This window comes from Fistularia commersonii, chromosome 14 (assembly GCF_037954325.1).
Source record: "Fistularia commersonii isolate RoL2024-O1a breed Wild chromosome 14, RoL_Fcom_v1.0, whole genome shotgun sequence".
Lineage (NCBI taxonomy): Eukaryota > Metazoa > Chordata > Actinopteri > Syngnathiformes > Fistulariidae > Fistularia > Fistularia commersonii.
The window spans coordinates 39,834-60,999 of record NC_141297.1 but is presented as its reverse complement, the minus strand read 5'-3'; the positions used below and the strand labels follow the sequence as shown (position 1 = coordinate 60,999).

Genomic DNA, 21,166 nt, shown 5'->3' with positions numbered 1-21,166 from the left:
GTGTGTGTGTGTGTGTGTGTGTGTGTGTGTGTGTGTGTGTGTGTGTGTGTGTGTGTGTTGGTGTGATATCTGAGTAAGTCACTCGGGCAGAACGAGCCTGGAGGTGCTAATCTTGTCCACAACATTGGATGGGCAAGTGAGAACTCATGTGATAATCTAGTCCAGACTGCGTGAGTCCGATGATGATGCGTGGATGGAAACCTCAGCACGTGCAGCGGTGAAATGTGAGCACACAGAAGCAGTTTGGTAATTAATTCTGATGACCTAGTTGTGAAATAATCACGCAGTAATGGCTTTTGTGTCTCGTTAGAAAGTAGTTTTGAGCTCCGAGTTCCCAGTTAATGAATGAATGTATGGCATTGACGATGACAACGACGACGATGATGCAGAAGATTTTCCCTGGTGAATTTCCGGGGCTCTCAGACAGTAAATATCACATCGATGTTCTCATTCTTTCTCGATGATGAGAAGGAAGAGAATCTCAGGATCTGCAGCCGTCCTTCCAGAGAGGAACCATAAGAGCAATGCAGTTTGCTGGATGGACTCAATCTTTTACATTACATGACATTACATTACATGACATTACATTACATTACATGACATTACAGTCATTTGGCAGACGTTTTTATCCAAAGCGACTTGAAAAAAGTGCAATTCAGTCACCAAAGATCCGAAGTACTAGTAGTCAGAAGTTAGAAGCGACCACTCAACCAAATAGCCATCTCAGAACCATATACATACATACATTCATTTCAGGTTATTTTTATTTTTTCCGGGGGGGGTTGGAGACTAAGTGCGATCAGTAGAGTAGTGCTTGGTGAAGAGGTATATTTACTGCAGCGTGTGCTGACCAACCACCCTATGCTGAACACTATCACATCACATTTTGGTTTTGTTTGGAACAATGTGCTCACCTCTTTTGGTGTTGGCCTTCAAAGTGTATGAATGTAAATGCAGAATCTGCTCATGCATTACAAGTTCTCCAGTTCCCAAAGGCTGTGCAGAGACAGATGGCTGAAACAACGACGACCCCGTGTCTCGTTCTTCTACACAACAGCTAAAGGGACGAGGCTCTGCACATCCTCCAGGTCGACAGAACATTACTTCAGTTTAGCATATGCCAGGGGTGTCCACACCTTTTTGGCCGAGGGCTACATACAGAAAAATATAGGAGGGGCCGGGCAGCTTACGTGAGGTGAAGCACATAGTCTCACCTTTAGTGTATTAAAGTCAGAACAAAATTAATGGATTTTCAATGCACGAATGGATTTTTAGGGATTTATTCAGGAAAGGGGTTGGGAGTTCATTCTCAGAACAGCAGCCTCAGATTTCTTTACAGAGACAGTACAGTGTCACAACAGAGAAAGGACGATAAAGTGGGAAATGGGATGAGAGCATTTCAAGCTTGTTATTTGAATTACTAGGACGGGTATTTAAATCGGTCGCGGTGCTAACCGTCCAGCTGCGGTGGCTGAGCCGATGCCACTCGTGCCAAAAAAGTGATCTAAGGTCCCTCACATGAGGGAAAGTTGTCATCAGCTGATTTTTATTTGTGGACAGAGATGGGAACTGGTGTGTGCACAACAAACGCACATGTAGGAAAGCGCTGTGCAGGAAGGGGGTGGTGACAGAAGCGATGTTACGCATTATTGACATCTGTCGCTGCGTCGCACAACGCATTGTTGAAGTCCTGCACTTTTTCTGGGCACATTATTTCATGGACTTTAATGAGGCACCTTTTTATACCTTTCTCCATCTGAGAAAGGCTTGGCATGTCGTGGGATGACCTCATAACTGACTTTCATCACTGCCACAGTTGCATTGCAAATCAAACTGAAATGCTTTCTATTTTTGAATATTTTTCTTTCTTCTGCTCTGCCATGTTTGCAAACTTGTGGTCTTTTTTTTCGTGATTCTTTCTTTTCTTCAGAGCAGCTGCCTTGCTCAACAGTAGCTTTCCCTTTGTGTTAAGAAGTGCAACACAATCGGGAGGAAGTTTCAAGCGCGGTCCATATTCTATTTCATTCATAGAATTTAATAGTGGACTGCGGGCAATAGTTTGGAAACCCCCTGCATATGCCAGCCATCTGTCATGGATGGTGGGCAGAGAGAGATGGCCCACTGCATGACTGTGGACCAGCGCTGTGAGCTGGGGTGGAATCTATAATATCCATCCTGAATTCCATGTTTCAAGATTCAAGCTTCAAACTGTTTTTGTTATATTTACAGTCTGGAAATGTGTTTCCCTGTACAATTAAATTCTTACCTTGCCGCCCACAGCGTATCCAGATAAGTGTCATAAATAGATAATAATAAACATTCTTCTGTCCCCTGATGTAATAGTGGAGGGACATGTAAAGATACACAGAAGTGTTAACACCAGTGGCAGGTGTGCACGTTTAAGTTGAGTGTGTTTGATGATCAGCTGCAAGCTACTCGCCAGCAACCTGGCTAAACCTTTTATTTTCTATTTTCTTTTACCCAAAAGTGTAATAAGGCACAGCACGCTCCTATGCCAATTTTTTTTTTTTTGAACTTTATTGATATTCATCCCTTGCAGGACATTGTTAAATATCTGCATTTAACCGATCATGGACAAAGCTTGGGCCGTGGGTAGTCACTGGGAGCAGTTCCTTGTTCAAGAGCACACCAAGAAGCTAGGAGGAGCTTGGGAATTGAACCAGGAACTTTAAGTTCAACGATGATTGCTCATTGATCCTTACCCAGAGACGGTCAGGTGAGTAAAAGCTGCATTGATATGACATCGATGGAAAACCTGGAGGTCTTAGAGTCTGGATTTAAATAATTATACGCAGAAATCAATATTATTGATGTCGGATTTTCGAAGGTCAGAAGAAAATGGCGTTGTTTTCTGGAGTCGGTCACGAGGGGAATCATTGAAGGGGTCATAAAAGCCCTCTGACTTGACCTCAGTGTTTCCACTGTGCAGAAGAACAGATTTCTGCCTATCCAGCGGATCGAAGATGCGGGTCGGACCCTCCGGTCTCCCCGATATCATGTCGGGGTCACCGAGTTGTTGTGTCGTTCAGTTCTCAAGGGAAGACACTTGGCAGTTGAATCAGACCCAGACTTCAGTTTGGTTAGCATTCGGGCACAGTTGCAATCCTGAATACACATGTGGTTCTTAAGCAGCCGTCTGACAGGACGCGCCCCTGTATGTCGAGTGGAGAAACATAACAAAACAGATGTACATTTTGTTTTAGTATTCTCTGCAATATTCATTGGTTCTGGGTCATCTGGCGAGGTTTTGTTGCTTCTTCATCCAATTCAGAAACGCCAGCTTCCGTCGAGGGTCCTCTTCCTGCATGTACTTGTCTTGATGCGTCAGCACTTTCTGGGTGTGATTATGTATTTTCTATTGTTTATAAGGTTCTGCTCTGTTCTGCTAAACTGTCTACTGGTGCATAGACAGCTCAGCTGTTTTTTTAGCATATTTGTGTAAGCGTCACCTTATTTTAACTATTTCCACAGCATCAAGGTGAATACATTTGAATGTAAAGTTCTTGTGGTTGCTCCAGACTAAGACCAGATCTTTGCTTCCAAAGTTGTAGTTCTTCTAAGGTGATGCTCTGTGGCTGTTTTATCTAATGAAGCCACAATTCCACAAGTCCAAAACATTCAATGTCTTAATCTACAATGGGTCCGTCCACTTATGTCCACTTTTGGATTTACCTTTAGAAGAGGACTCGAGGAGCATTAAGTTTCATATCGTAGCTTTAACTAATACTTGCAAGTAAAACCAGGATTAAGAGCCTGCCCTCATCTCTTCCTGCTCCCATCACTAAGTTTGCTTTCCCCATGACTCTATTTCATAAGATGAGGTGAAAAGTCTTAGGTTTACGTGTGTGTGTGTGTGTGTGTGTGTGTGTGTGTGTGTGTGTGTGTGTGTGTGTGTGTGTGTGTCTTAATCCATATCTTTCATCAAAGCTTCTCACCAACATATTTTGTAGACATACATGCCTTTGTATATTTTGAAGTCTCAATCAGCTGTTACAAAAACATGATTATAAAAACAGACTTTATTGGAACAGCATGTCTGGTGACCATCTTGACAAGTAATTATATTTGTAAAATATGTCTTTTGAAACCTTTTATGGCTTGTTTAATAACGATTTGCACGATTCATCAGCGCCTGTAAGTCCCCATGTCACCGAGCTACCAAGAACGTTTCGTTTTTGATGTTTCAGAGGTTCTGATGGATTCCACGACAGCAACAGCAGAACTAGGTTGGACCATCCACCCACCTCAAGGGGTAAGTCCGACATCCATGATGCAAGTTTATTTATACAGGACTGTCTCAGAAAATTAGAATATTGTGATAACGTTCTTTATCTTCTGTAATGCAATTAAAAAAACAAAAATTACATTTTCATGATATTCTAATATTTTGAGATAGGATTTTTGAGTTTTCTTAAGATGTAAGCCCTAATCAGCAATATTGAAATAATAAAAGGCTTGCAATATTTCATTTGATTTGTAATGAATCCAGAATGTATGACATTTTTTTTTTTGTAATTGCATTACAAAAGATAAAGAACTTTATCACCATATCCTAATTTTCTGAGACAGTCCTGTATATACTAATGATAATCATTTAATGTCATCACCCACCGTTTAATCCATACCTATGATTTCATGTTATTGTGATTGTGTTGATTTTTAGATCAATTATGGCAGAATGGCTGGACGTATAGAAATATGTGATACAGAAGTTCAAACGTAATAAGATGAAATGGGAGTCGGCTGGGTCATTTCATGGGCAGATAATCTGTAACCTGGCTGCAGCATTTTAGCTGTACGCCTGTAAGGGTTGCCTTGCGTTTCTGAAGGAATTGCAGTTGAGTCTTATGGTGGCAGCTTGACTTTGTTCCTCCTTCAGAAGTTTCTGGTGTATTCCTGCTGGAGAATGAGATGCATGCTTCTGAATCAACATCCCTCACTTGTGTTTGTTTTAGTGGGAAGAGGTCAGTGGCTATGATGAAAACATGAACACCATCCGGACATATCAGGTGTGTAATGTCTTTGACGGTAACCAGAACAACTGGGTACGCACCAAGTACATCCGCCGCCACGGTGCTCAACGCATCCATGTACAGATGAAGTTCTCGGTCCGGAACTGTAACTCCATTCCTTATGTACCTGGCTCCTGCAAAGAGACCTTCAATCTGTACTACTATGAATCTGACTCTGACATAGCCACCAAAACCTCCCCCGCATGGATGGAGAATCCCTGGGTAAAAGTGGACACCATAGCAGCAGATGAGAGCTTCTCTCAGGTTGACCTTGGTGGCCGCATCATGAAGATCAACTCTGAAGTCAGGAGTTTCGGACCTATTTCACGGAACGGCTTCTATCTTGCTTTCCAGGATTACGGTGCCTGCATGTCAATAATAGCTGTCCGAGTCTTCTATCGAAAATGTCCTAGCGTAATCCAAAATGGCGCCATCTTCGCCGAGACTCTTTCCGGAGCAGAGAGCACCTCCCTGGTGGCAGCCAGAGGCGTATGTGTACCTAACGGGGAGGAGGTAGACGTCCCCATCAAACTCTACTGCAACGGAGACGGAGAATGGATGGTACCGATAGGCCGATGCATGTGCAAAGCTGGACATGAGGCTGTGGACAATGGAACGGTCTGCAGAGGTAAGATCTCGTCTTTGGTGCTTGCAGAGTTTTTCTTCTGTTCAACAATGCCTCATCAAGCAGGGTTAGGGTTAGTATGGATGTGCTAATATGTGCTAGCTTAGTGGATGGCATTTTTGTCTTGTGCAGGATGCAAATAGCACAAATGCAAAAAAAGTTGCGTGTTGTTTAAAAAATATTTGCAACTGTTCAAGCCAAACTACTGACATGGCTACAGGGAAGACAAGCTAAGCAACATAACTGCTGTTTGCTGACTGCATGACTTTACATCACATTTAAATGTCTGTAGATGTGGGCCATGTATTGTGGATATTTGATGAAGCCATTGCGGGAAATTTGCCACTGCAATTTCATTTGAGCCGGTCACGGATGGACCCTGTTCGGGTGCAGCTGCTGAGCAGCGCCGGGAGAGGTTGGGGTTCGAGGAAGTTGCTCAGTGATGCTAAGGCAGGCTAGGACAAGCTCAAATCAGGAATTCTGGCTGACACTGAGAGATGATGGCTCTCACTTCCAGAGCAATGGAGCACCACTTATCATATTGGATAAGGGTCCCCGACACACCACTCAGCGTTCTGGACAAAGTCTACAAGGTTACTGCAAACGAGTGCATTTGAACCTTGGTTTAGATGAGATGATTGAAAGAAATGATTCTCTGCTATCTTTAGTCTTAAGGCTAATTCAATTTCATGGAACTTCTTTATCAAGTGTGTATGACATGGATATTTATGATCTTCATCTTTCAAGATGACAATATATTCAATCTCTCTCCTATTTCATGCTTTTTTTTTTTTTTAATTAATGTCACTTTAGTCTCAATGTTAGTTGAGATAAAGACTGATCAAGACCGCATCGGCCCATCGTGGTGAAGAAGAAGCTGAGCAGAAAGCAGAGGCTCTTGATTTACCGGTGTATATATGCTCCTTCCCTCACCTCTGGTAACCAGCTTTCGGTGGAGATCCAAAGAACCAGATTACGGAGACAAGAGGCCGAAATGAGTTTTCCTCCTCAGGGTCTTCAAGCTCTCCCTAACAGATGGCGTGAGGAAGACTAACTCAGCCAGGAGGAACTCAAAGTAGAGCTCCAGATGAGGAGGGAACATCAGGTCAGGATGTCTCCTGGATGCCTCCCTAGTGAGTTGTTCCAGATCTGCCCTGCATGGAAGATGAGGCCCAGAAGAAAAGTCCGGCCTCGGGGACACGTCCTTCTACTGGACTGGGAACACCCTGGGATTCCCCTGGAAGAGCTGGACCAAGTGGACGGGGAGAGGGAAGTGTGGTCCTCTCCGCTCAGGCTGCAGATCCCAGCCTGCATGAGAAGTAGAAGATGGATGGATGGATACTCAGCCTTGATCTGTCTCACCAAAGAGTCTGTTAGAATTGAAGAGCTACAATCACCAGTCTTCCAAGCAGCCAAATGACTAGAGCTTAGAGTTTTAGTAGGTTTGGTCGGTTCACGGAATCAGAAACACTGAATTACTGAATTCTGCCTGGTAACTGCTGGCTCTGCCCTCTCATCGCTCTGCAGAAGAACATCACAAACTATCCAAGCAAGGATGCAATCATTGGAGATTAGATCTTCTTATTCATATATGTTAGTCCAGGGCTAATATGCTATAATAGTCCAAAGCCGAAAGAAAAAGAGGACGTCCAGGCGGAGCTTTTGGCCCCCCTTCCACCCTGTAGAGACCACTTTTTTGGAAAGGTTATGGTGAGACGAGAAGCTTTGCAAACAAACATCAAGCCAGTGGACATTCATTCATTCATTCATTCATTCATTCATTCATTCATTCAGGAAGGTATATTCCAGCCATACAGCTGCGTTAAAGTAGGGAGGCCTTTAAGCTGATGCTTCTACACAGCTTTGCTCCATGGCACCATCTCATGGCCGGTCAGTGTGGGGCTTCTTTCACTGCCCCAGGAAATAATGCCGAGGTGTGGCGATTCATGTCCCAGTGGCTGAGCTTCTAACAGGCTTCGTCTTATGAAGAAGAGGTGCAGGGAAGTGTTGCTTTTCAGCTTCTTTCATCCCATTACTTTTACATCATAGTTTCATGTATGTTTTGAGCTTGAAGGAGTTTGAAAAACTGTGTTTCACATATATTTGGGCGTCGAACACTAATATAGCGCCTGAGGGTTCGCTGTCATCAAGGTCCTGCGTCCTGGTCAATCATTTTCAATCTTTTATCGTGGCAACTGGACTCCGTGTTTCTTCTTGAAGACATTTCGGTAAAATGTTGTTTGATGAGCTGACTTTGACCTATTACGGAACCATGGAAGCAAAAACATGACCTACTTACCAACTGCAAGGAGTGTCACTGATGCTGATGCACTGCAGCAACAAGTTCATTGCTAATGTGACTTACTCATAGATTTATATTTTTCAACTGAATTCAAGTTTTATGTGTACTGAACAAACATGCTTTTATATGTGTGTGTGTGTGTGTGTGCATGTGTGTGTGTGTGTGTATATATACATATATATATGTGTGTGTATATATACATATATATATATATATATATATATATATATATATATATATATATATATGTTCTTGTCAAAATCTTGGGTTGCCACAACATGACTTAGATGACTGATAACCTCCACAGATATATACATATATATATATATTTAAATATTCATAACCCTGTCGTTAGAATATCTAATTTCTCAAAATGGTTGAAATCTACATCACTATAATTTATGATCTCACCTTAACCCACCTTAAATGTCATGAAACCAGTTTGCTAAATGTAAGGAGTATGTGCAAGCACTCATCATAAACCTAGTTTAATGTCTGCACAATCCTGGAAACGCGGTGGAAAAGGCGGTAGTAAACATCTAAATGAGTGGGATGGATTGTGTTGGAGGATGGACCCTCTATCTATACAGAAACAGCTATTCGCTGGGTGGGTTTTAGCTTCAGGCAAACCTCCCCTCAGCCAATCAGGTATATCATGACTTAGATTGTCGTGAGCTAATAGAGCACAGCAGTCCTCTCTCATATTCCGTGTCCTTGTGGGAACGAGAAGTGACAGCATCTGATGGAGCCCCAGTACATGTCACTTCAATGAGCTGAGCTTTATGACTTTCAGACATCCCTACAATCATGACTAAACATAAGTTGAAATGTGCCAGGAGGTGGAACCGCCAAAGAGCTCAGACTCTGTATTTTTAGGATCTGAGTAATTCGAGTTATTTGTTATTCTCAGTAAGCTTCCGGCACAAAACCATCGAATAAAAAACCAAGTTTCTCACGTGGGTTTTCCTGCACAGCATGACTTTTCTCCCTCAGCTTATTGTTCACATTCTCTTTCTACGTTCTGCACCCTCACATCCCTCCCCTCTTTCAGCTTGTGCATCTGGCTACTTCAAGGCTGAACAAGGAGACCACAGATGTCTGCAGTGCCCGATCAACAGCAGAACGACCAACGAGGGAGCCACTAATTGCGTCTGCCGCATTGGCTATTACCGCACAGACTCTGACCCAGCCCAGATGCCGTGCACAAGTATGTACCAATCAGATGATCGAGCAGCAAAGTCACTGAAATGAAATCTGATGAACCCTTTCTCCGCTAAAATGAATGACACCGGTCATGTCTATGTCAGACAGATGCACTCAGCCGTGAAATATAATGTCCAGATACTGTAAATACCAACTGCTTTTGCAGTGCGGGGTCAGTGTTAAATTCCCATGTCTGCTGTTTCCAGTGGAGGCCTTGCTCAACAGCAAGGAACAGGATGAACAGCAGATGGGCAGGTACACACATAGCATGAATATGCAAGGTTGTTCTGAGATTTCCATCTTCCTCCACGATCCCCCTTGAAGGGGAAAAAAGGAACAGAAGAAAAACAAACAAACAAATACAAAAACATAGCAGGGTAGTGAAGGACTAAATTCTCTGAGAGTCAGTGGACGGACATTGCCACATGTGGTCCTTTTATTGATAGCTGACTGGTTGAGGTTGGGTAGCCTGTCATTCCTTTCATGCAACCCTTTGCTGAGACCTTGATCTCTAGTGTCGGAGCGTCAGTTGCATCGGATGACGGTCAAGTGTGTTCAACTGTTTCCGCAACTCCCATTGGTCTTTGCTCCAATTCCATTATTTTCTTATTATTTTTTGCCTCTAAGCTATTCCATCAACTCCACAAAATGTCATCTCCATTGTGAATGAAACCTCCCTGAGGCTGGAGTGGAGCCCGCCGCAGGACGCCGGCGGTCGTGATGATGTTGTCTACAACATCATCTGCAAGAGCTGTGGCAGTGGACGAGGTGGCTGCACCCGCTGTGGAGACAATGTGCAGTTTGTACCCCGTCAGCTTGGGTTGACCGGCAATCAAGTTAACATCAGTGACCTTCTGGCTCACACCCAGTACACCTTTGAAATCCAAGCTGTCAATGGAGTGTCTGACCAGAGTCCTTACTCCCCACACTTCTCATCTGTAAACATCACCACCAACCAAGCTGGTAAGACTTCTCATTCCAGTGGTCTTCTCGCTTCCCTTTATCAGCAGCCTCTAACCTCCGCGTGTCCTTCTCAGCGCCATCGGCAGTCTCCATCATACACCAGGTCAGCAGAAACCCGACCAGCATCACCTTGTCCTGGTCCCAGCCTGATAAGCCGAATGGAGTTATCCTGGACTATGAACTTCAGTACTATGAGAAAGTAAAGCAGCATTACTGTTCAAGTGCACCTTACTCTTAGAAAAGCCTTTTGGCACTCAGTTCTCTGCGATGCGTGTGTTTCAGAACCAGGCCGAGTGGAACTCATCCTCAACCAGGAGTCAGACGAACACAGCCGTGGTCAGAGGACTGAAGCCGGGAACTATCTACGTCTTTCAGGTCCGTGCCAGGACGGTCGCTGGATTTGGGCGCTTCAGTGGAAAAATGTATTTCCAAACTATGACTGAAGGTAAGGGTAGCAGCCTTTATTTAACACCAAGCACAGGAGACGGAAGTGCAGAATGCAGAAACAGTGGGGCTGGTTGTAATTGGAATAAAACTGGTATTGCAGTGTTTTGTGTGGAATTTTCCTACAGAAGATGCAGTGCATTATTTATAAATTGGTATTTCATTGACTTATACAGGCTTTGTTGTCATTCAGCGTCCAACAAGAATACGCAGAATGAAATTTCATGGAACATGGCTCAGCACACAGAACTAAATGTGTTTTTTATCAAAAATATACAGCAGCCAAGTATCATAAAGTGCAGTGGAGAAAGTGACCTGTGGAGTTAACAGAAGTTCAAAAAGTGTTTGTATAGCTAGAGATGATGTCACATGATAAGACATCCAGCACAAGAACATGGCGTCTTGAATCAGTACCTGATGGTCCTGCATGAGAAGCTGCAGAACCTCTCTCCAGAGGCCAACAGGGAGCAACGTCCTTCTTTGGGAAAGGGAGCAGACGACCATGATACTCCCTCCTCAGGACATGCACGGTCAGGGTACGATGTCTTGCATGAAGGGCAGAGAGGTCCTGATGATTTCCTCCACTGTCCTCAGCACTGTCTCCTCACGCTCCTCCGCTCAGAGACACTTCAACCTCCACACCTCACTGAGATGCAGTTGTTCAGGAGCCTGTGGATTGTACTTCTGTAGAGTGTAGTGAGGCTATCTGTGGAGGCTTTCTGTGGGCCGTCTGTGGGCTCTCCTCATTCTGCTCAGGAGGTGCAGATGTTGCTGTCCCCCCCTGACCAGTGGCGTGGTTATCGTGGGACCTTCTGAGCACTGACCCTCCTCAGAGTCTTCTGCTCATGGACTGTGTTGAGACAGACTGCCTTCTCATTCGGATGAGGAACAACCATCTCCACACGTGTGCTATTTAATGCCTCAAGCCACCCAATGAAATCATTGAGTTAATTAGGTGTTGCACATGATCATCACATGCAGGAGGGGCTGTCCTCGAATTCGAGATGGCCCGTATGCCTTGCCAGATATACCTGGTGTAACGGTGTCACTCAAAAGTCCTGGATCTTTTGACTCTGAGTGGTCTTTGCTTGTCTGATGGCACGGTTCAGCTTTCCTCGAGCTCCTCTCAGAGCCACATTTGAAGGCTGAGTTCGGTGCCTCGTGCATTTTGAGTACAGCATCAGTCTTGGTTTTTGGTTGGACGAGACGGGGATGGTCTTTGCAACGCCGATATCCTCCGTGCATTTGTTGATGTCGGGTGACACAGACTGGAATAACCAATCATTTTTATTATTTGAGTCTGTCCTTCTCAACAAAAACAACTCCATTATCTGCTTCGTACTGGAACTAGGTTTGAAGAAAACAGCGCCAACAGGCAGATCATTTTCAGCTGGTTGGAAGGGCTAGGGTTGGTACCTCTCAATGGGGGCAACTCCAGAATGAAAGACAGTGCAGCCCCATACCTCTCCTTTTAGTCTTAAAAAACAATGGTTGATGTCGCTTGCTTTAAAAAACAAATTCAAATGATTGAGTTAGATTCTGTCAAACACCTATTTCCCTTACACACAAGAGCAAAATGACATTCTGTTGAAATATGGCATTTTAATATTGTGTTTAATTTCCGTGAGGCAGCAGTAACTTTGTGAATTACGCCAGTAATGCTAAGTTTCCTGATCATCTATTCTGAAGACAGCCTGTCTTGAGATGCTAGAATAGCAATTGAAGAGATATATTCTTGATCACCAAATTTTCAGTAATTTCAGGATGTTTTTGTGAATGGATTTTCAGAACTGGTAACTCTTTATCTGTAACTGTATCTGTATCTATCTGTATCTGTCACTTGTATCAACGAACAGCACATGTAACCATATAAAACACAGGTGACCTTAAATCTGCCCAAGGTCAGGGTGTCCATTGAGCTTCAGTTCATGCACTGGGCGAGGAGGACGGTGCTTCCATGGGCCAACTCTCCCCTCACAGCAAGACAACCTTTGTTCCATTCCAGGAGCCACTGGATTTGAGGAGTGTGGAGTTTTCACATGCACTGCATTTTCTCTAACTTTTAAGTTGTCCGTAGAAAAAGATAGTAAACGATTAAATGTCCCTCTTTAGTGGCCTGTTATTGACCGGGTAACTAGTCAGGGTCAAACCTCTCCTCCTACCCAAGGTCAGCTGTAATGAATGGATCACGAAAAAACAGCGTATTGGACGTCTTAATGAAATAGGTCCTTCCTACTGAGTGCGTATTTGTGAAACTTGGTTACAAATCGACATTAGGTAAAGAAATGGGTTCGAGCAGGTTGGAATGGCTGGAGAAAAGTGTCAGGGGTACTTTGAGATAGAAGACTATCAGCCAGAATGTAAGGAAAGCTGGAGGTGACAGTAGTGAGACTAGCCATGCTGTTGCTGTTGCAAGCTGGTGCTTGAAGAGATGAAGATGCTAAGGTTCTCTTTGGGAGTGACCAGGATGGACAGGATCAGGAATGAGTCCATCAGAGGGACGGCTCATGGTAGGTTTTCATAGAGAAGGTCAGAGAAGCCAGACTAGAGCAAATGGTTGGGTCAGAGGAGTACAGAGGTGAGACAGTGAATATATTGGTAGACGGATGCTGGAATTGGAGGTCTAGTGGAAGACCAAAGAGAAGATGGATGGACAGAGTGAGAGAGGATATGAGGGTAGTTGGTGCAAGAGAGGAAGATCCAGAGGATAGGGTTAGATGGAGAGGGTGGAGATGCTATGGAGACCCCTGAAGGGAAAAGCCCAAGGGAGAAGAAGAAGAAGGTTACAAATCTACATTCTTGGATTTGCATGTCAGAACGAGCAGCTCACTCGTCACGAACACAGAACCGTCACATTCCAAGCCTCCGATCTTTGAATTCAGTGACTGTGCTGAGATGTAAACCTGCTTTCTCACCATTTTGTGTTCATTCCACCAGGTTCACTCTGTCACGTCTTCATTTTGCTCGTGTTTTGCCTTGCAGAAGAATATAACTCCAGTATTCAGGAGAAACTCCCCCTTATCATTGGCTCAGCTGCTGCAGGACTCATCTTCATCATTGCCGTCATAGTGATCATTGTCATCTGCCACAGGTGAGCCAGTGATTATGGCTGATTGTGTTTCATCCCCTTACCCACTCAGGCACCTTTAGCCTGTCGTCCAAGAGAAAACCAAAAAAAAGAATAGAAAAGAAACTCCCACATTTTGATTCTCTCAGTCTGCCAGTAAGAAGTTTGAAGGAAACCTGCTGTTCTTCTGGAGGACTGGACCGCTGGTACAATGAGAGAACAGGCACAGAATGTTTTCTTGGATTCTTTTAGCGATATCATTTAATATTATTTACTATTTTTCCTTTTGTTCCTTGATTTACTTCCCACTGTCTTTTCATAAAGTTATGTTTAACACTGACACAACCTTCCCCCTGATATGCTCAGACATGGTGTGTCCTCTTGTTGAGGTCAGATTTCAGTGAGTTTTCACTGAGATTTCACCCTCAGCTCCACAGGCTCCGCCTTCATTGTGTGCTCACGATTGCTCTGTAAGGTTGCAGGTTTTATTTCTTAGTCATATTCCCCTTTGAAAACACGGGGGATTCATTCTAGATGCAATTAAAATATATAGATAAATGAATACATCAAATGGTAATACCAGGGCGGTCCGCTGATTGTTGCTGGAAGCTTGTAATCCCAAGCGGATAATAATCCTGGTTTGGATCTTTCACACATGCAAAAGGACTCTTACTGAACATGAGGTCAGACACAGTGAAGAACACAGAAGGTCATTGGCCTCCACTGTTCAGATGCCTTTCACAAGCGTATCAATACAAGACACCAGATACAGCAGCACTGATACTGTTCCCTATTGTGTACATTGTAAGGTACCCTCAGTGCAAATCGTACTTGAAATGGCATTGAAATAAGCAGAGAATTACCATAACATTTCCGCAAACTCATAAGAATTGACTTTGAATTGAACAAAGGGAAACGAAGCCGTGTCCAGTTTGTATAGGAAACATTGAGGATATTTTTTGAAGCAACACAGACCAAACAAATCCAAGCAAAACCAAATGGACATTGGATCCAGTGCTTCTCAGCATTTCAGGTCCTCTGAGATGAAGTCAAAGGGCCTTCATCAGGCGCCACGGGCTTTGAATGCTGTGTGCTTGTGTGTTCAGCAGGAGGAGTTCAGACAGACCGGACTCCGAGTACACTGACAAACTCCAGCAGTACACCAGTGGTCACAGTAAGTCAGATTATGCACGTGCAGATTACCACGAGGTCTCAGTGAAGACTCACTCAGACTCAGGAGACTGATGTTTCTGGCTTTAGTTTGAGTGACGATGTGATACAAAAGAAAAAAAACAAAGAAAAAAAATGTTTTCCGCTTCACTTGGGGGGGCGTCCAAAACCGTTGTCATACCAGCAGTCAAAAACACTGCAAAAAATTCAGTTCCGGGGATTTATTTTACACCACCAACTCGACTGACAGGACGGATCCGACGGATCCTCCACAAACAAAATCCCACAGATGTGCTGAACAAGTGGCTCCTGAATGACATGTTTTATTTTTGACAACATTGTTTTAATTTGAGAAAGCGGGTCAAAAATATTCCACTCGTTTAAATGACTGAAGCTGCTGACCGCCTGTCGGGAGAAACACAATGCATCTATCCAATGATTTGTGATATCCAATGATATCCAATGAAGTCGCTTTGGATAAAAGCGTCTGCCAAATGTAATGTAATTTAATGTAATGTAATGATTTAAACCATCTGCACATCCAAAACCATCAGTAGATCCAAATAATCTATACAGCTTAACAATCTACGCATCCAAACCATCTATATATCAAGAGGACTGATTGTTGCCCCCTCAAAGCATTTTATTTACAGAGCTGCTGCTTTAAAGGTGATCTGGACCGACCTGCTAGGCAACAGCCTGCCAGAACTCAGGCCAGGGATAAGCACTGTATACTGGTTGTGTGTGTGTGTGTGTGTGTGTGTGTGTGTGTGTGTGTGTGTGTGTGTGTGTATAGCTGTTGCTGTCTCTTCTGTCTCTCTGTTGAAGTGTCACCAGGAATGAAGATCTACATTGACCCGTTCACCTATGAAGATCCCAATGAAGCTGTGAGAGAGTTTGCCAAGGAGATTGATATATCTTGTGTAAAGATTGAACAAGTGATCGGTGCAGGTAAAGGAATATGGCTGTCATTCTTCTGAGATGAGAACTTTATCCGTAATGTCTTCTTAAATGTTGAGAACAGAGCAGGCACTGACAAACATCTCTGCGGGGTCTAAATCGTGAAACTGCTCGTGTGCATACATTTATTTTACACACCCACAAAAGGTTGAGCTGTAAAAGGCACCTTTAATTTTCCCTCAAAGCGGCTCGTGCTGCAACCCCATTACCTTGGTCTGAGAATGCTCTGAAAATGTGTCTGAGCGCTGAAGCAGATGGACGGTCACTCTTTGGTGTCGTTGCTGAAGAGGAGCACGGAAGGCGAAGGAGGTGTCTCACTAGAAGTGACTCTAAGATCCAGCTGCTGACTCTGACTCCATGTTGTCATTCACAAGACCTGAATCAAATATCAAGGTTGGGTAATATTTGACACATAAACTGTGGAAAATTATAGATTAACTGAATGTAAAGGTAAGAAGACCCCATTCAATGATTTTCATTGTGGCCAAGGTCGTACAGAGCACGGTTTAAAGCCAGAGTAGATAATAAGTATAATCATTTATTATTCCCCGTGGGGAAATTCATTACCTGCAATGAACCCATCCTGGATGAACCATGAGCAGTGACTGGGTTCAGTGGGTTCAGTGTCTCGCTCAACAACACTTGGACACACTAGGAGGAGCTGGGAATCGACAAGGAACCTGCGGTTCCAATGAAGGTTGCGCTACCTCCTGCGCCACACGGCCCCCGTGATGTACCTTTTCCAACGGATCGAAGATGCGAAAATTGACATACACAGTCATTTTTAGTATAATTAAGGAAAATTGGCTCTGAATTTAGAGCTAATAATCTTAATTGTCTTTCAAAAAGAAAAATGAAAAGACTAATCATCATAAGAACCCCTGTCAGGTGAGTTTGGCGAGGTATGCAGTGGGAACCTCCGGCTCCCTGGGAAGAGAGAGATCCTGGTGGCCATTAAGACGCTAAAAGCCGGCTATACTGAGCGCCAGAGGAGAGACTTCTTGAGTGAGGCGTCCATCATGGGCCAGTTTGACCATCCCAATATCATCCACCTGGAGGGGGTGATGACCAAGAGCAGCCCTGTGATGATCATCACTGAGTACATGGAGAATGGATCGCTGGACTCCTTCCTCAGGGTAAGGCAGCATCAGTAGGAACCGGTTTCATCAAATGTATCACCAGATTAAACGGCTTAAGACAATGCTTTTGCCAGAACACAGAATTCTTTGAAAATGTCATGACTGAAACAACTGTCTCTAAATGTCCTTGCTGGAATCAATGTCTTTTCCAGAAAGTTCTGCTACAAATCGGTCCTCAGCCCCGTTGCTAATCCATCATGCTGATGTTGGAGGCCATCAGAAGTTTTGCCCTCAATCAATGCCATATATATCCACATATATATATCCACATATGGATTGCGTACGTCAGACCTGATTGGAAACATTGGAACTGATTCACGTCTGACTCAGTAACCACAGAAACAGTTCTTGTCTCAGACTAGTTGTATTTATACAATATTCACAAAATAACACAAGGAGAGCATTTTATTTGCAAAATTGGGAAAAATTCTGTTCAAAATTGACATTTGGTCAGAAACCGTGGCCAAACACAGTCCAAACACATGCAGGAGCTTTGCCGGAGACCCTACATCGTGCAGATGTGTGATTGAGAGGGTGAGCGGTTGTATGTCCCTACGGGGCCTGCAGTTGGTCCAGCGTGAACCTGCCTCCCGCCCAATCACAGCTGGGAGGCTCCACCCTTCACAACACTGACTGGGGAATAAGCGTCATAGATAATGAAAGAACTCCATTAATGTCGAACAAAGATTGAAAAATCAATACATCTAAAAGTCAATGGCAAATCATTTTATCTGATTTTCTATCCGCAAAGAAGAACAAATAGCATTGACTATCGTTAACAAATAGAGCTGGTGGGGAATCTTTGATGAGATTCACAGATTACCCAGAGCTTTCTACATCAATCTAAACTTGTCTTTTTTCTCATAATACTGGGAATTAACTTTCCTGTTTTTCGAGCAAAAATGGACGTCAAATGACGTCAAACTTGATCCAAAACTGTAATTTGGGAAAAAAAAAAACGTGATTCCAATCTGTGTCTTTTTTATTCGAAGCAAAATGACGGGCAGTTCACGGTGATCCAGCTGGTGGGGATGCTGAGGGGCATCGCAGCAGGCATGAAGTATCTGTGTGACATGAACTACGTCCACCGGGACCTGGCAGCAAGGAACATCCTGGTTAACAGCAACCTGGTCTGCAAAGTGTCCGACTTTGGCCTTTCACGCTTTCTGGAGGACGATACTTCAGACCCGACATACACAAGCGCTTTGGTTAGTCAACGGTGAACCCTTCTTTTATTTTGGGGGGTTTAGACAGAGTAACCTTGAGTTGAACAATCCTGTTATTAATCCGCCTCTTTCACGTTTATATTTGGACTGAAAACATAACAAACAAATCTTAGCTTTCTATGAAGAAGGAGTTGGACGGTCATTGTCAAATGCTATTGTGACTTAGTTTTTCTCCATGAAGACACTTCTCCAGTTCTGAGGAACTGGAGACGCATCAGAATTAGAGGTGACACATCTTCAAGGAGAGTGCCGTTGCCAGGAGGAGAGATGACAACAGTTGACCGACCTGCTGGACTGAGAACCTTAAGATACCTGGTGTTGCATGAGCATTTTTTGAGTGGAAAAATTGAATACATTTTGATGGATTTTGATGCCACAGCCAAGCAGAAGGTCTTCAGATTGGGGCCATGGCTCAGTGAATGTCAGTAACGTGGTGAAGGAGAAGAACATATTCTGCAAAACGTTGACCAGAAACTTCCTTTCTCACTGTCAACTTCCTCAGTTGAGAGGACCAAAATCGATTATTTAGGTCACCCAGCCACAAAATGCTGGGATATCTCTAAATGTTTGTCAATCTGTTCCAAATGGCTGACTCTTCATTGGTGGACCAGTGTTGAGCTTTACAACTTGAAGCATCTCCATCCGCAGTGCAACTGTCATCCTCATGTATACATTTTTTTGCAGGGAGGGAAGATTCCCATTCGGTGGACAGCCCCCGAGGCCATCCAGTACAGGAAGTTCACCTCCTCCAGTGACTGCTGGAGTTATGGCATTGTCATGTGGGAAGTCATGTCTTATGGAGAGAGACCCTATTGGGACATGAGCAATCAAGATGTGAGCAAAATGATCTTAAATTCAAAGATTTTGTCCCCTTGCATGTAGTGACGGGATTTTAGTATTATATATGAGTTGTGTGGCGTTGTATTATGTTGTGTTGTGTTGTGTTGTGTTGTGTTGTGTTGTGTTGCATTGCGTTGCGTTGTGTTGTGTTGTATTGCGTTGTGTTGTGTTGCATTGCGTTTCGTTGTGTTGTGTTGCGTTGTGTTGCGTTGCGTTGTGTTGTGTTGACAGCATTGCATCCACCTCACGGCCTCATGTGTAACCGACCAGCTATGGGCTTCACAACTACAGGATGAAATATATTAAACGTCTCAGACCCACAAACAGAGGCCCTGAAGTTGGCCTGCAGGAAATGTTAAGCCAGTGTTATTAAATCCTCTCAACACATTTCATGGAACGGCTGTGGCCACGCTGACATGTATTCCCTTTAGCTGCAGGTCCATTTATTGTTAAGATTAAAACAAACTAAAAATGCCATCGACCTTTAGGATACTTTTTTTAAACATTTGGAGTTTGAACTTCATGCAGACTTTAACTCAAATGAGAAACAATAATGACCTACAACCACAGTTGTCGGAGAAATGAAAATGACATTTTCAAGACTTGGGATGTAAAAAGGGAAATGTAACCAAAAAAGTTCTTGTTTGCTGTAGGTGCTTTTGACGCTGCCCTCTTTTCCTAAAAAGAAAATGTCTTCAGATCTTACTACTGGCGAGCTGCTCCAGCCTTCATCCACATGTTTCATAGACTGTCGATTCTTGTAGGTGATCAATGCCATAGAGCAGGACTACAGGTTGCCCCCTCCCATGGACTGCCCCAGCTCCCTGCATCAGCTGATGCTGGACTGCTGGCAGAAGGACCGCAACAACCGGCCCAAGTTCAGCCAGATTGTAAGCACTCTAGACAAGATGATACGCAACCCCAGCAGCCTCAAGGCCATGACGCCCCTGTCATCGAGGTGATTACAACATCCTTCTTCTCCTCTTCTTCATGCCGTTACTCCTCAAGTCTAGGCTCGCTCACTGTTATGGCCTTGTCTCGTCTTCTGTTCAGCATCCACTTACCTCTGCTGGACCGCAGCACTCCAGACTTCTCCTCCTTCACCACAGTGGATGAGTGGCTGGACGCCATTAAGATGGAACAGTACAAGGAGAACTTTGCAAATGAAGGCTTCACCAGCTTTGATGTGGTGTCTCAAATGACCACGGAGTAAGTACCAACGTGACATTCCCACCACAGTCCAAAACCACACAAGGTTAAACGTAGACCCGCATTGGTCAGACAGTTGAAGGAGAGGCTGAACGCTTGTATGCCTCACTTTGCGGCCCTGTGATCGACCCAGAGCGAACCCTGCCTCTCGCCCAATGACATCTGGATAGAAAGCTGCCACCCTTGCTGTAGGAGAAGCTGCAGATAATTGATGGATGGATGGATACATATATCTCTCTGTCTAGTTGTATATACACATATGATATCAAGAGAGAGAGCAATAATGACATTTACAGTGTGCTGGAGATTAGCTGGACAAACAAAACTATTACTCCTAAAAATAAAGGGCTTCAAGTGTTATCAGGTTAACGGGCGCTGTGCCTTTCCAGGGATATCCTCAGAGTGGGAGTGATGTTGGCCGGTCACCAGAAGAAAATTCTCAACAGCATCCAATCCATGAGGGCACAGATGAACCAGATCACTTCAGTGGAGGTGTGAAGCACACAAGCCCTGCCTCCTGTGGGAACCCCGGCAGTCTTTCCCACCCTGCGTTCTCCTGGAAATTACAAGAAGAGCTAATGATCGACATACACTCTCCACCCTCAGCTTCATACCTCCTCCCTCCGACGCTGTCAGGAGGCTTCCATAAGTCTGCGGTGCAGCAGGAAGTCCTTGTCAGTGGTCTTGTAAAACTGCTGTGTTTTCAGGTAACACACACATGCACAGAGTAGGACGATGCCTTCAGCCAAAACTACTCTGTATTCCATCCTTGTCCAGAAGGTGCTTCCTTTAAAAGTATTTTTTGGAGTATGAAAAATACCCCCCCCCCCCCACCCAGCCACCCACCCACACACACACACAGCATTGCACTGAAGAAATTTTGGAACACAAGAGGGAGGTTGGGCATAGGGGTTGAATGAAAGGTAATTTTCTTCCAATTTCTCCCTAAGTGATGTCACTCGTCTATCAATGAATCAGGAGGATG

At 44.1% G+C, this 21,166-nt stretch overlaps 1 protein-coding gene across 2 annotated transcripts in view; it reads left to right on the top strand.

Annotated features, from left to right (window-relative positions):
• LOC147226750 (ephrin type-B receptor 2-like) overlaps window positions 1-20,821 on the top strand; it is a 35,117-nt gene extending 14,296 nt beyond the window's left edge. Inside the window, exons 2-16 of one of the 2 annotated variants that reach the window (XM_086159289.1) lie at window positions 4,209-4,273; window positions 4,977-5,661; window positions 9,012-9,167; window positions 9,791-10,126; window positions 10,201-10,325; window positions 10,409-10,571; window positions 13,553-13,661; window positions 14,747-14,811; window positions 15,636-15,758; window positions 16,656-16,903; window positions 17,899-18,114; window positions 18,817-18,966; window positions 19,737-19,930; window positions 20,026-20,181; window positions 20,571-20,821. In XM_086159289.1, coding sequence (XP_086015415.1) covers window positions 4,209-4,273; window positions 4,977-5,661; window positions 9,012-9,167; window positions 9,791-10,126; window positions 10,201-10,325; window positions 10,409-10,571; window positions 13,553-13,661; window positions 14,747-14,811; window positions 15,636-15,758; window positions 16,656-16,903; window positions 17,899-18,114; window positions 18,817-18,966; window positions 19,737-19,930; window positions 20,026-20,181; window positions 20,571-20,679 — 2,900 coding nt within the window. In that variant the 3' untranslated portion in view covers window positions 20,680-20,821. Of the gene's footprint in view, window positions 1-4,208; window positions 4,274-4,976; window positions 5,662-9,011; window positions 9,168-9,790; window positions 10,127-10,200; window positions 10,326-10,408; window positions 10,572-13,552; window positions 13,662-14,743; window positions 14,812-15,635; window positions 15,759-16,655; window positions 16,904-17,898; window positions 18,115-18,816; window positions 18,967-19,736; window positions 19,931-20,025; window positions 20,182-20,570 lie in introns of both variants that reach the window. The other variant, XM_086159288.1, reaches the window with a different exon arrangement.
• Window positions 20,822-21,166: the final 345 nt, after the last annotated feature.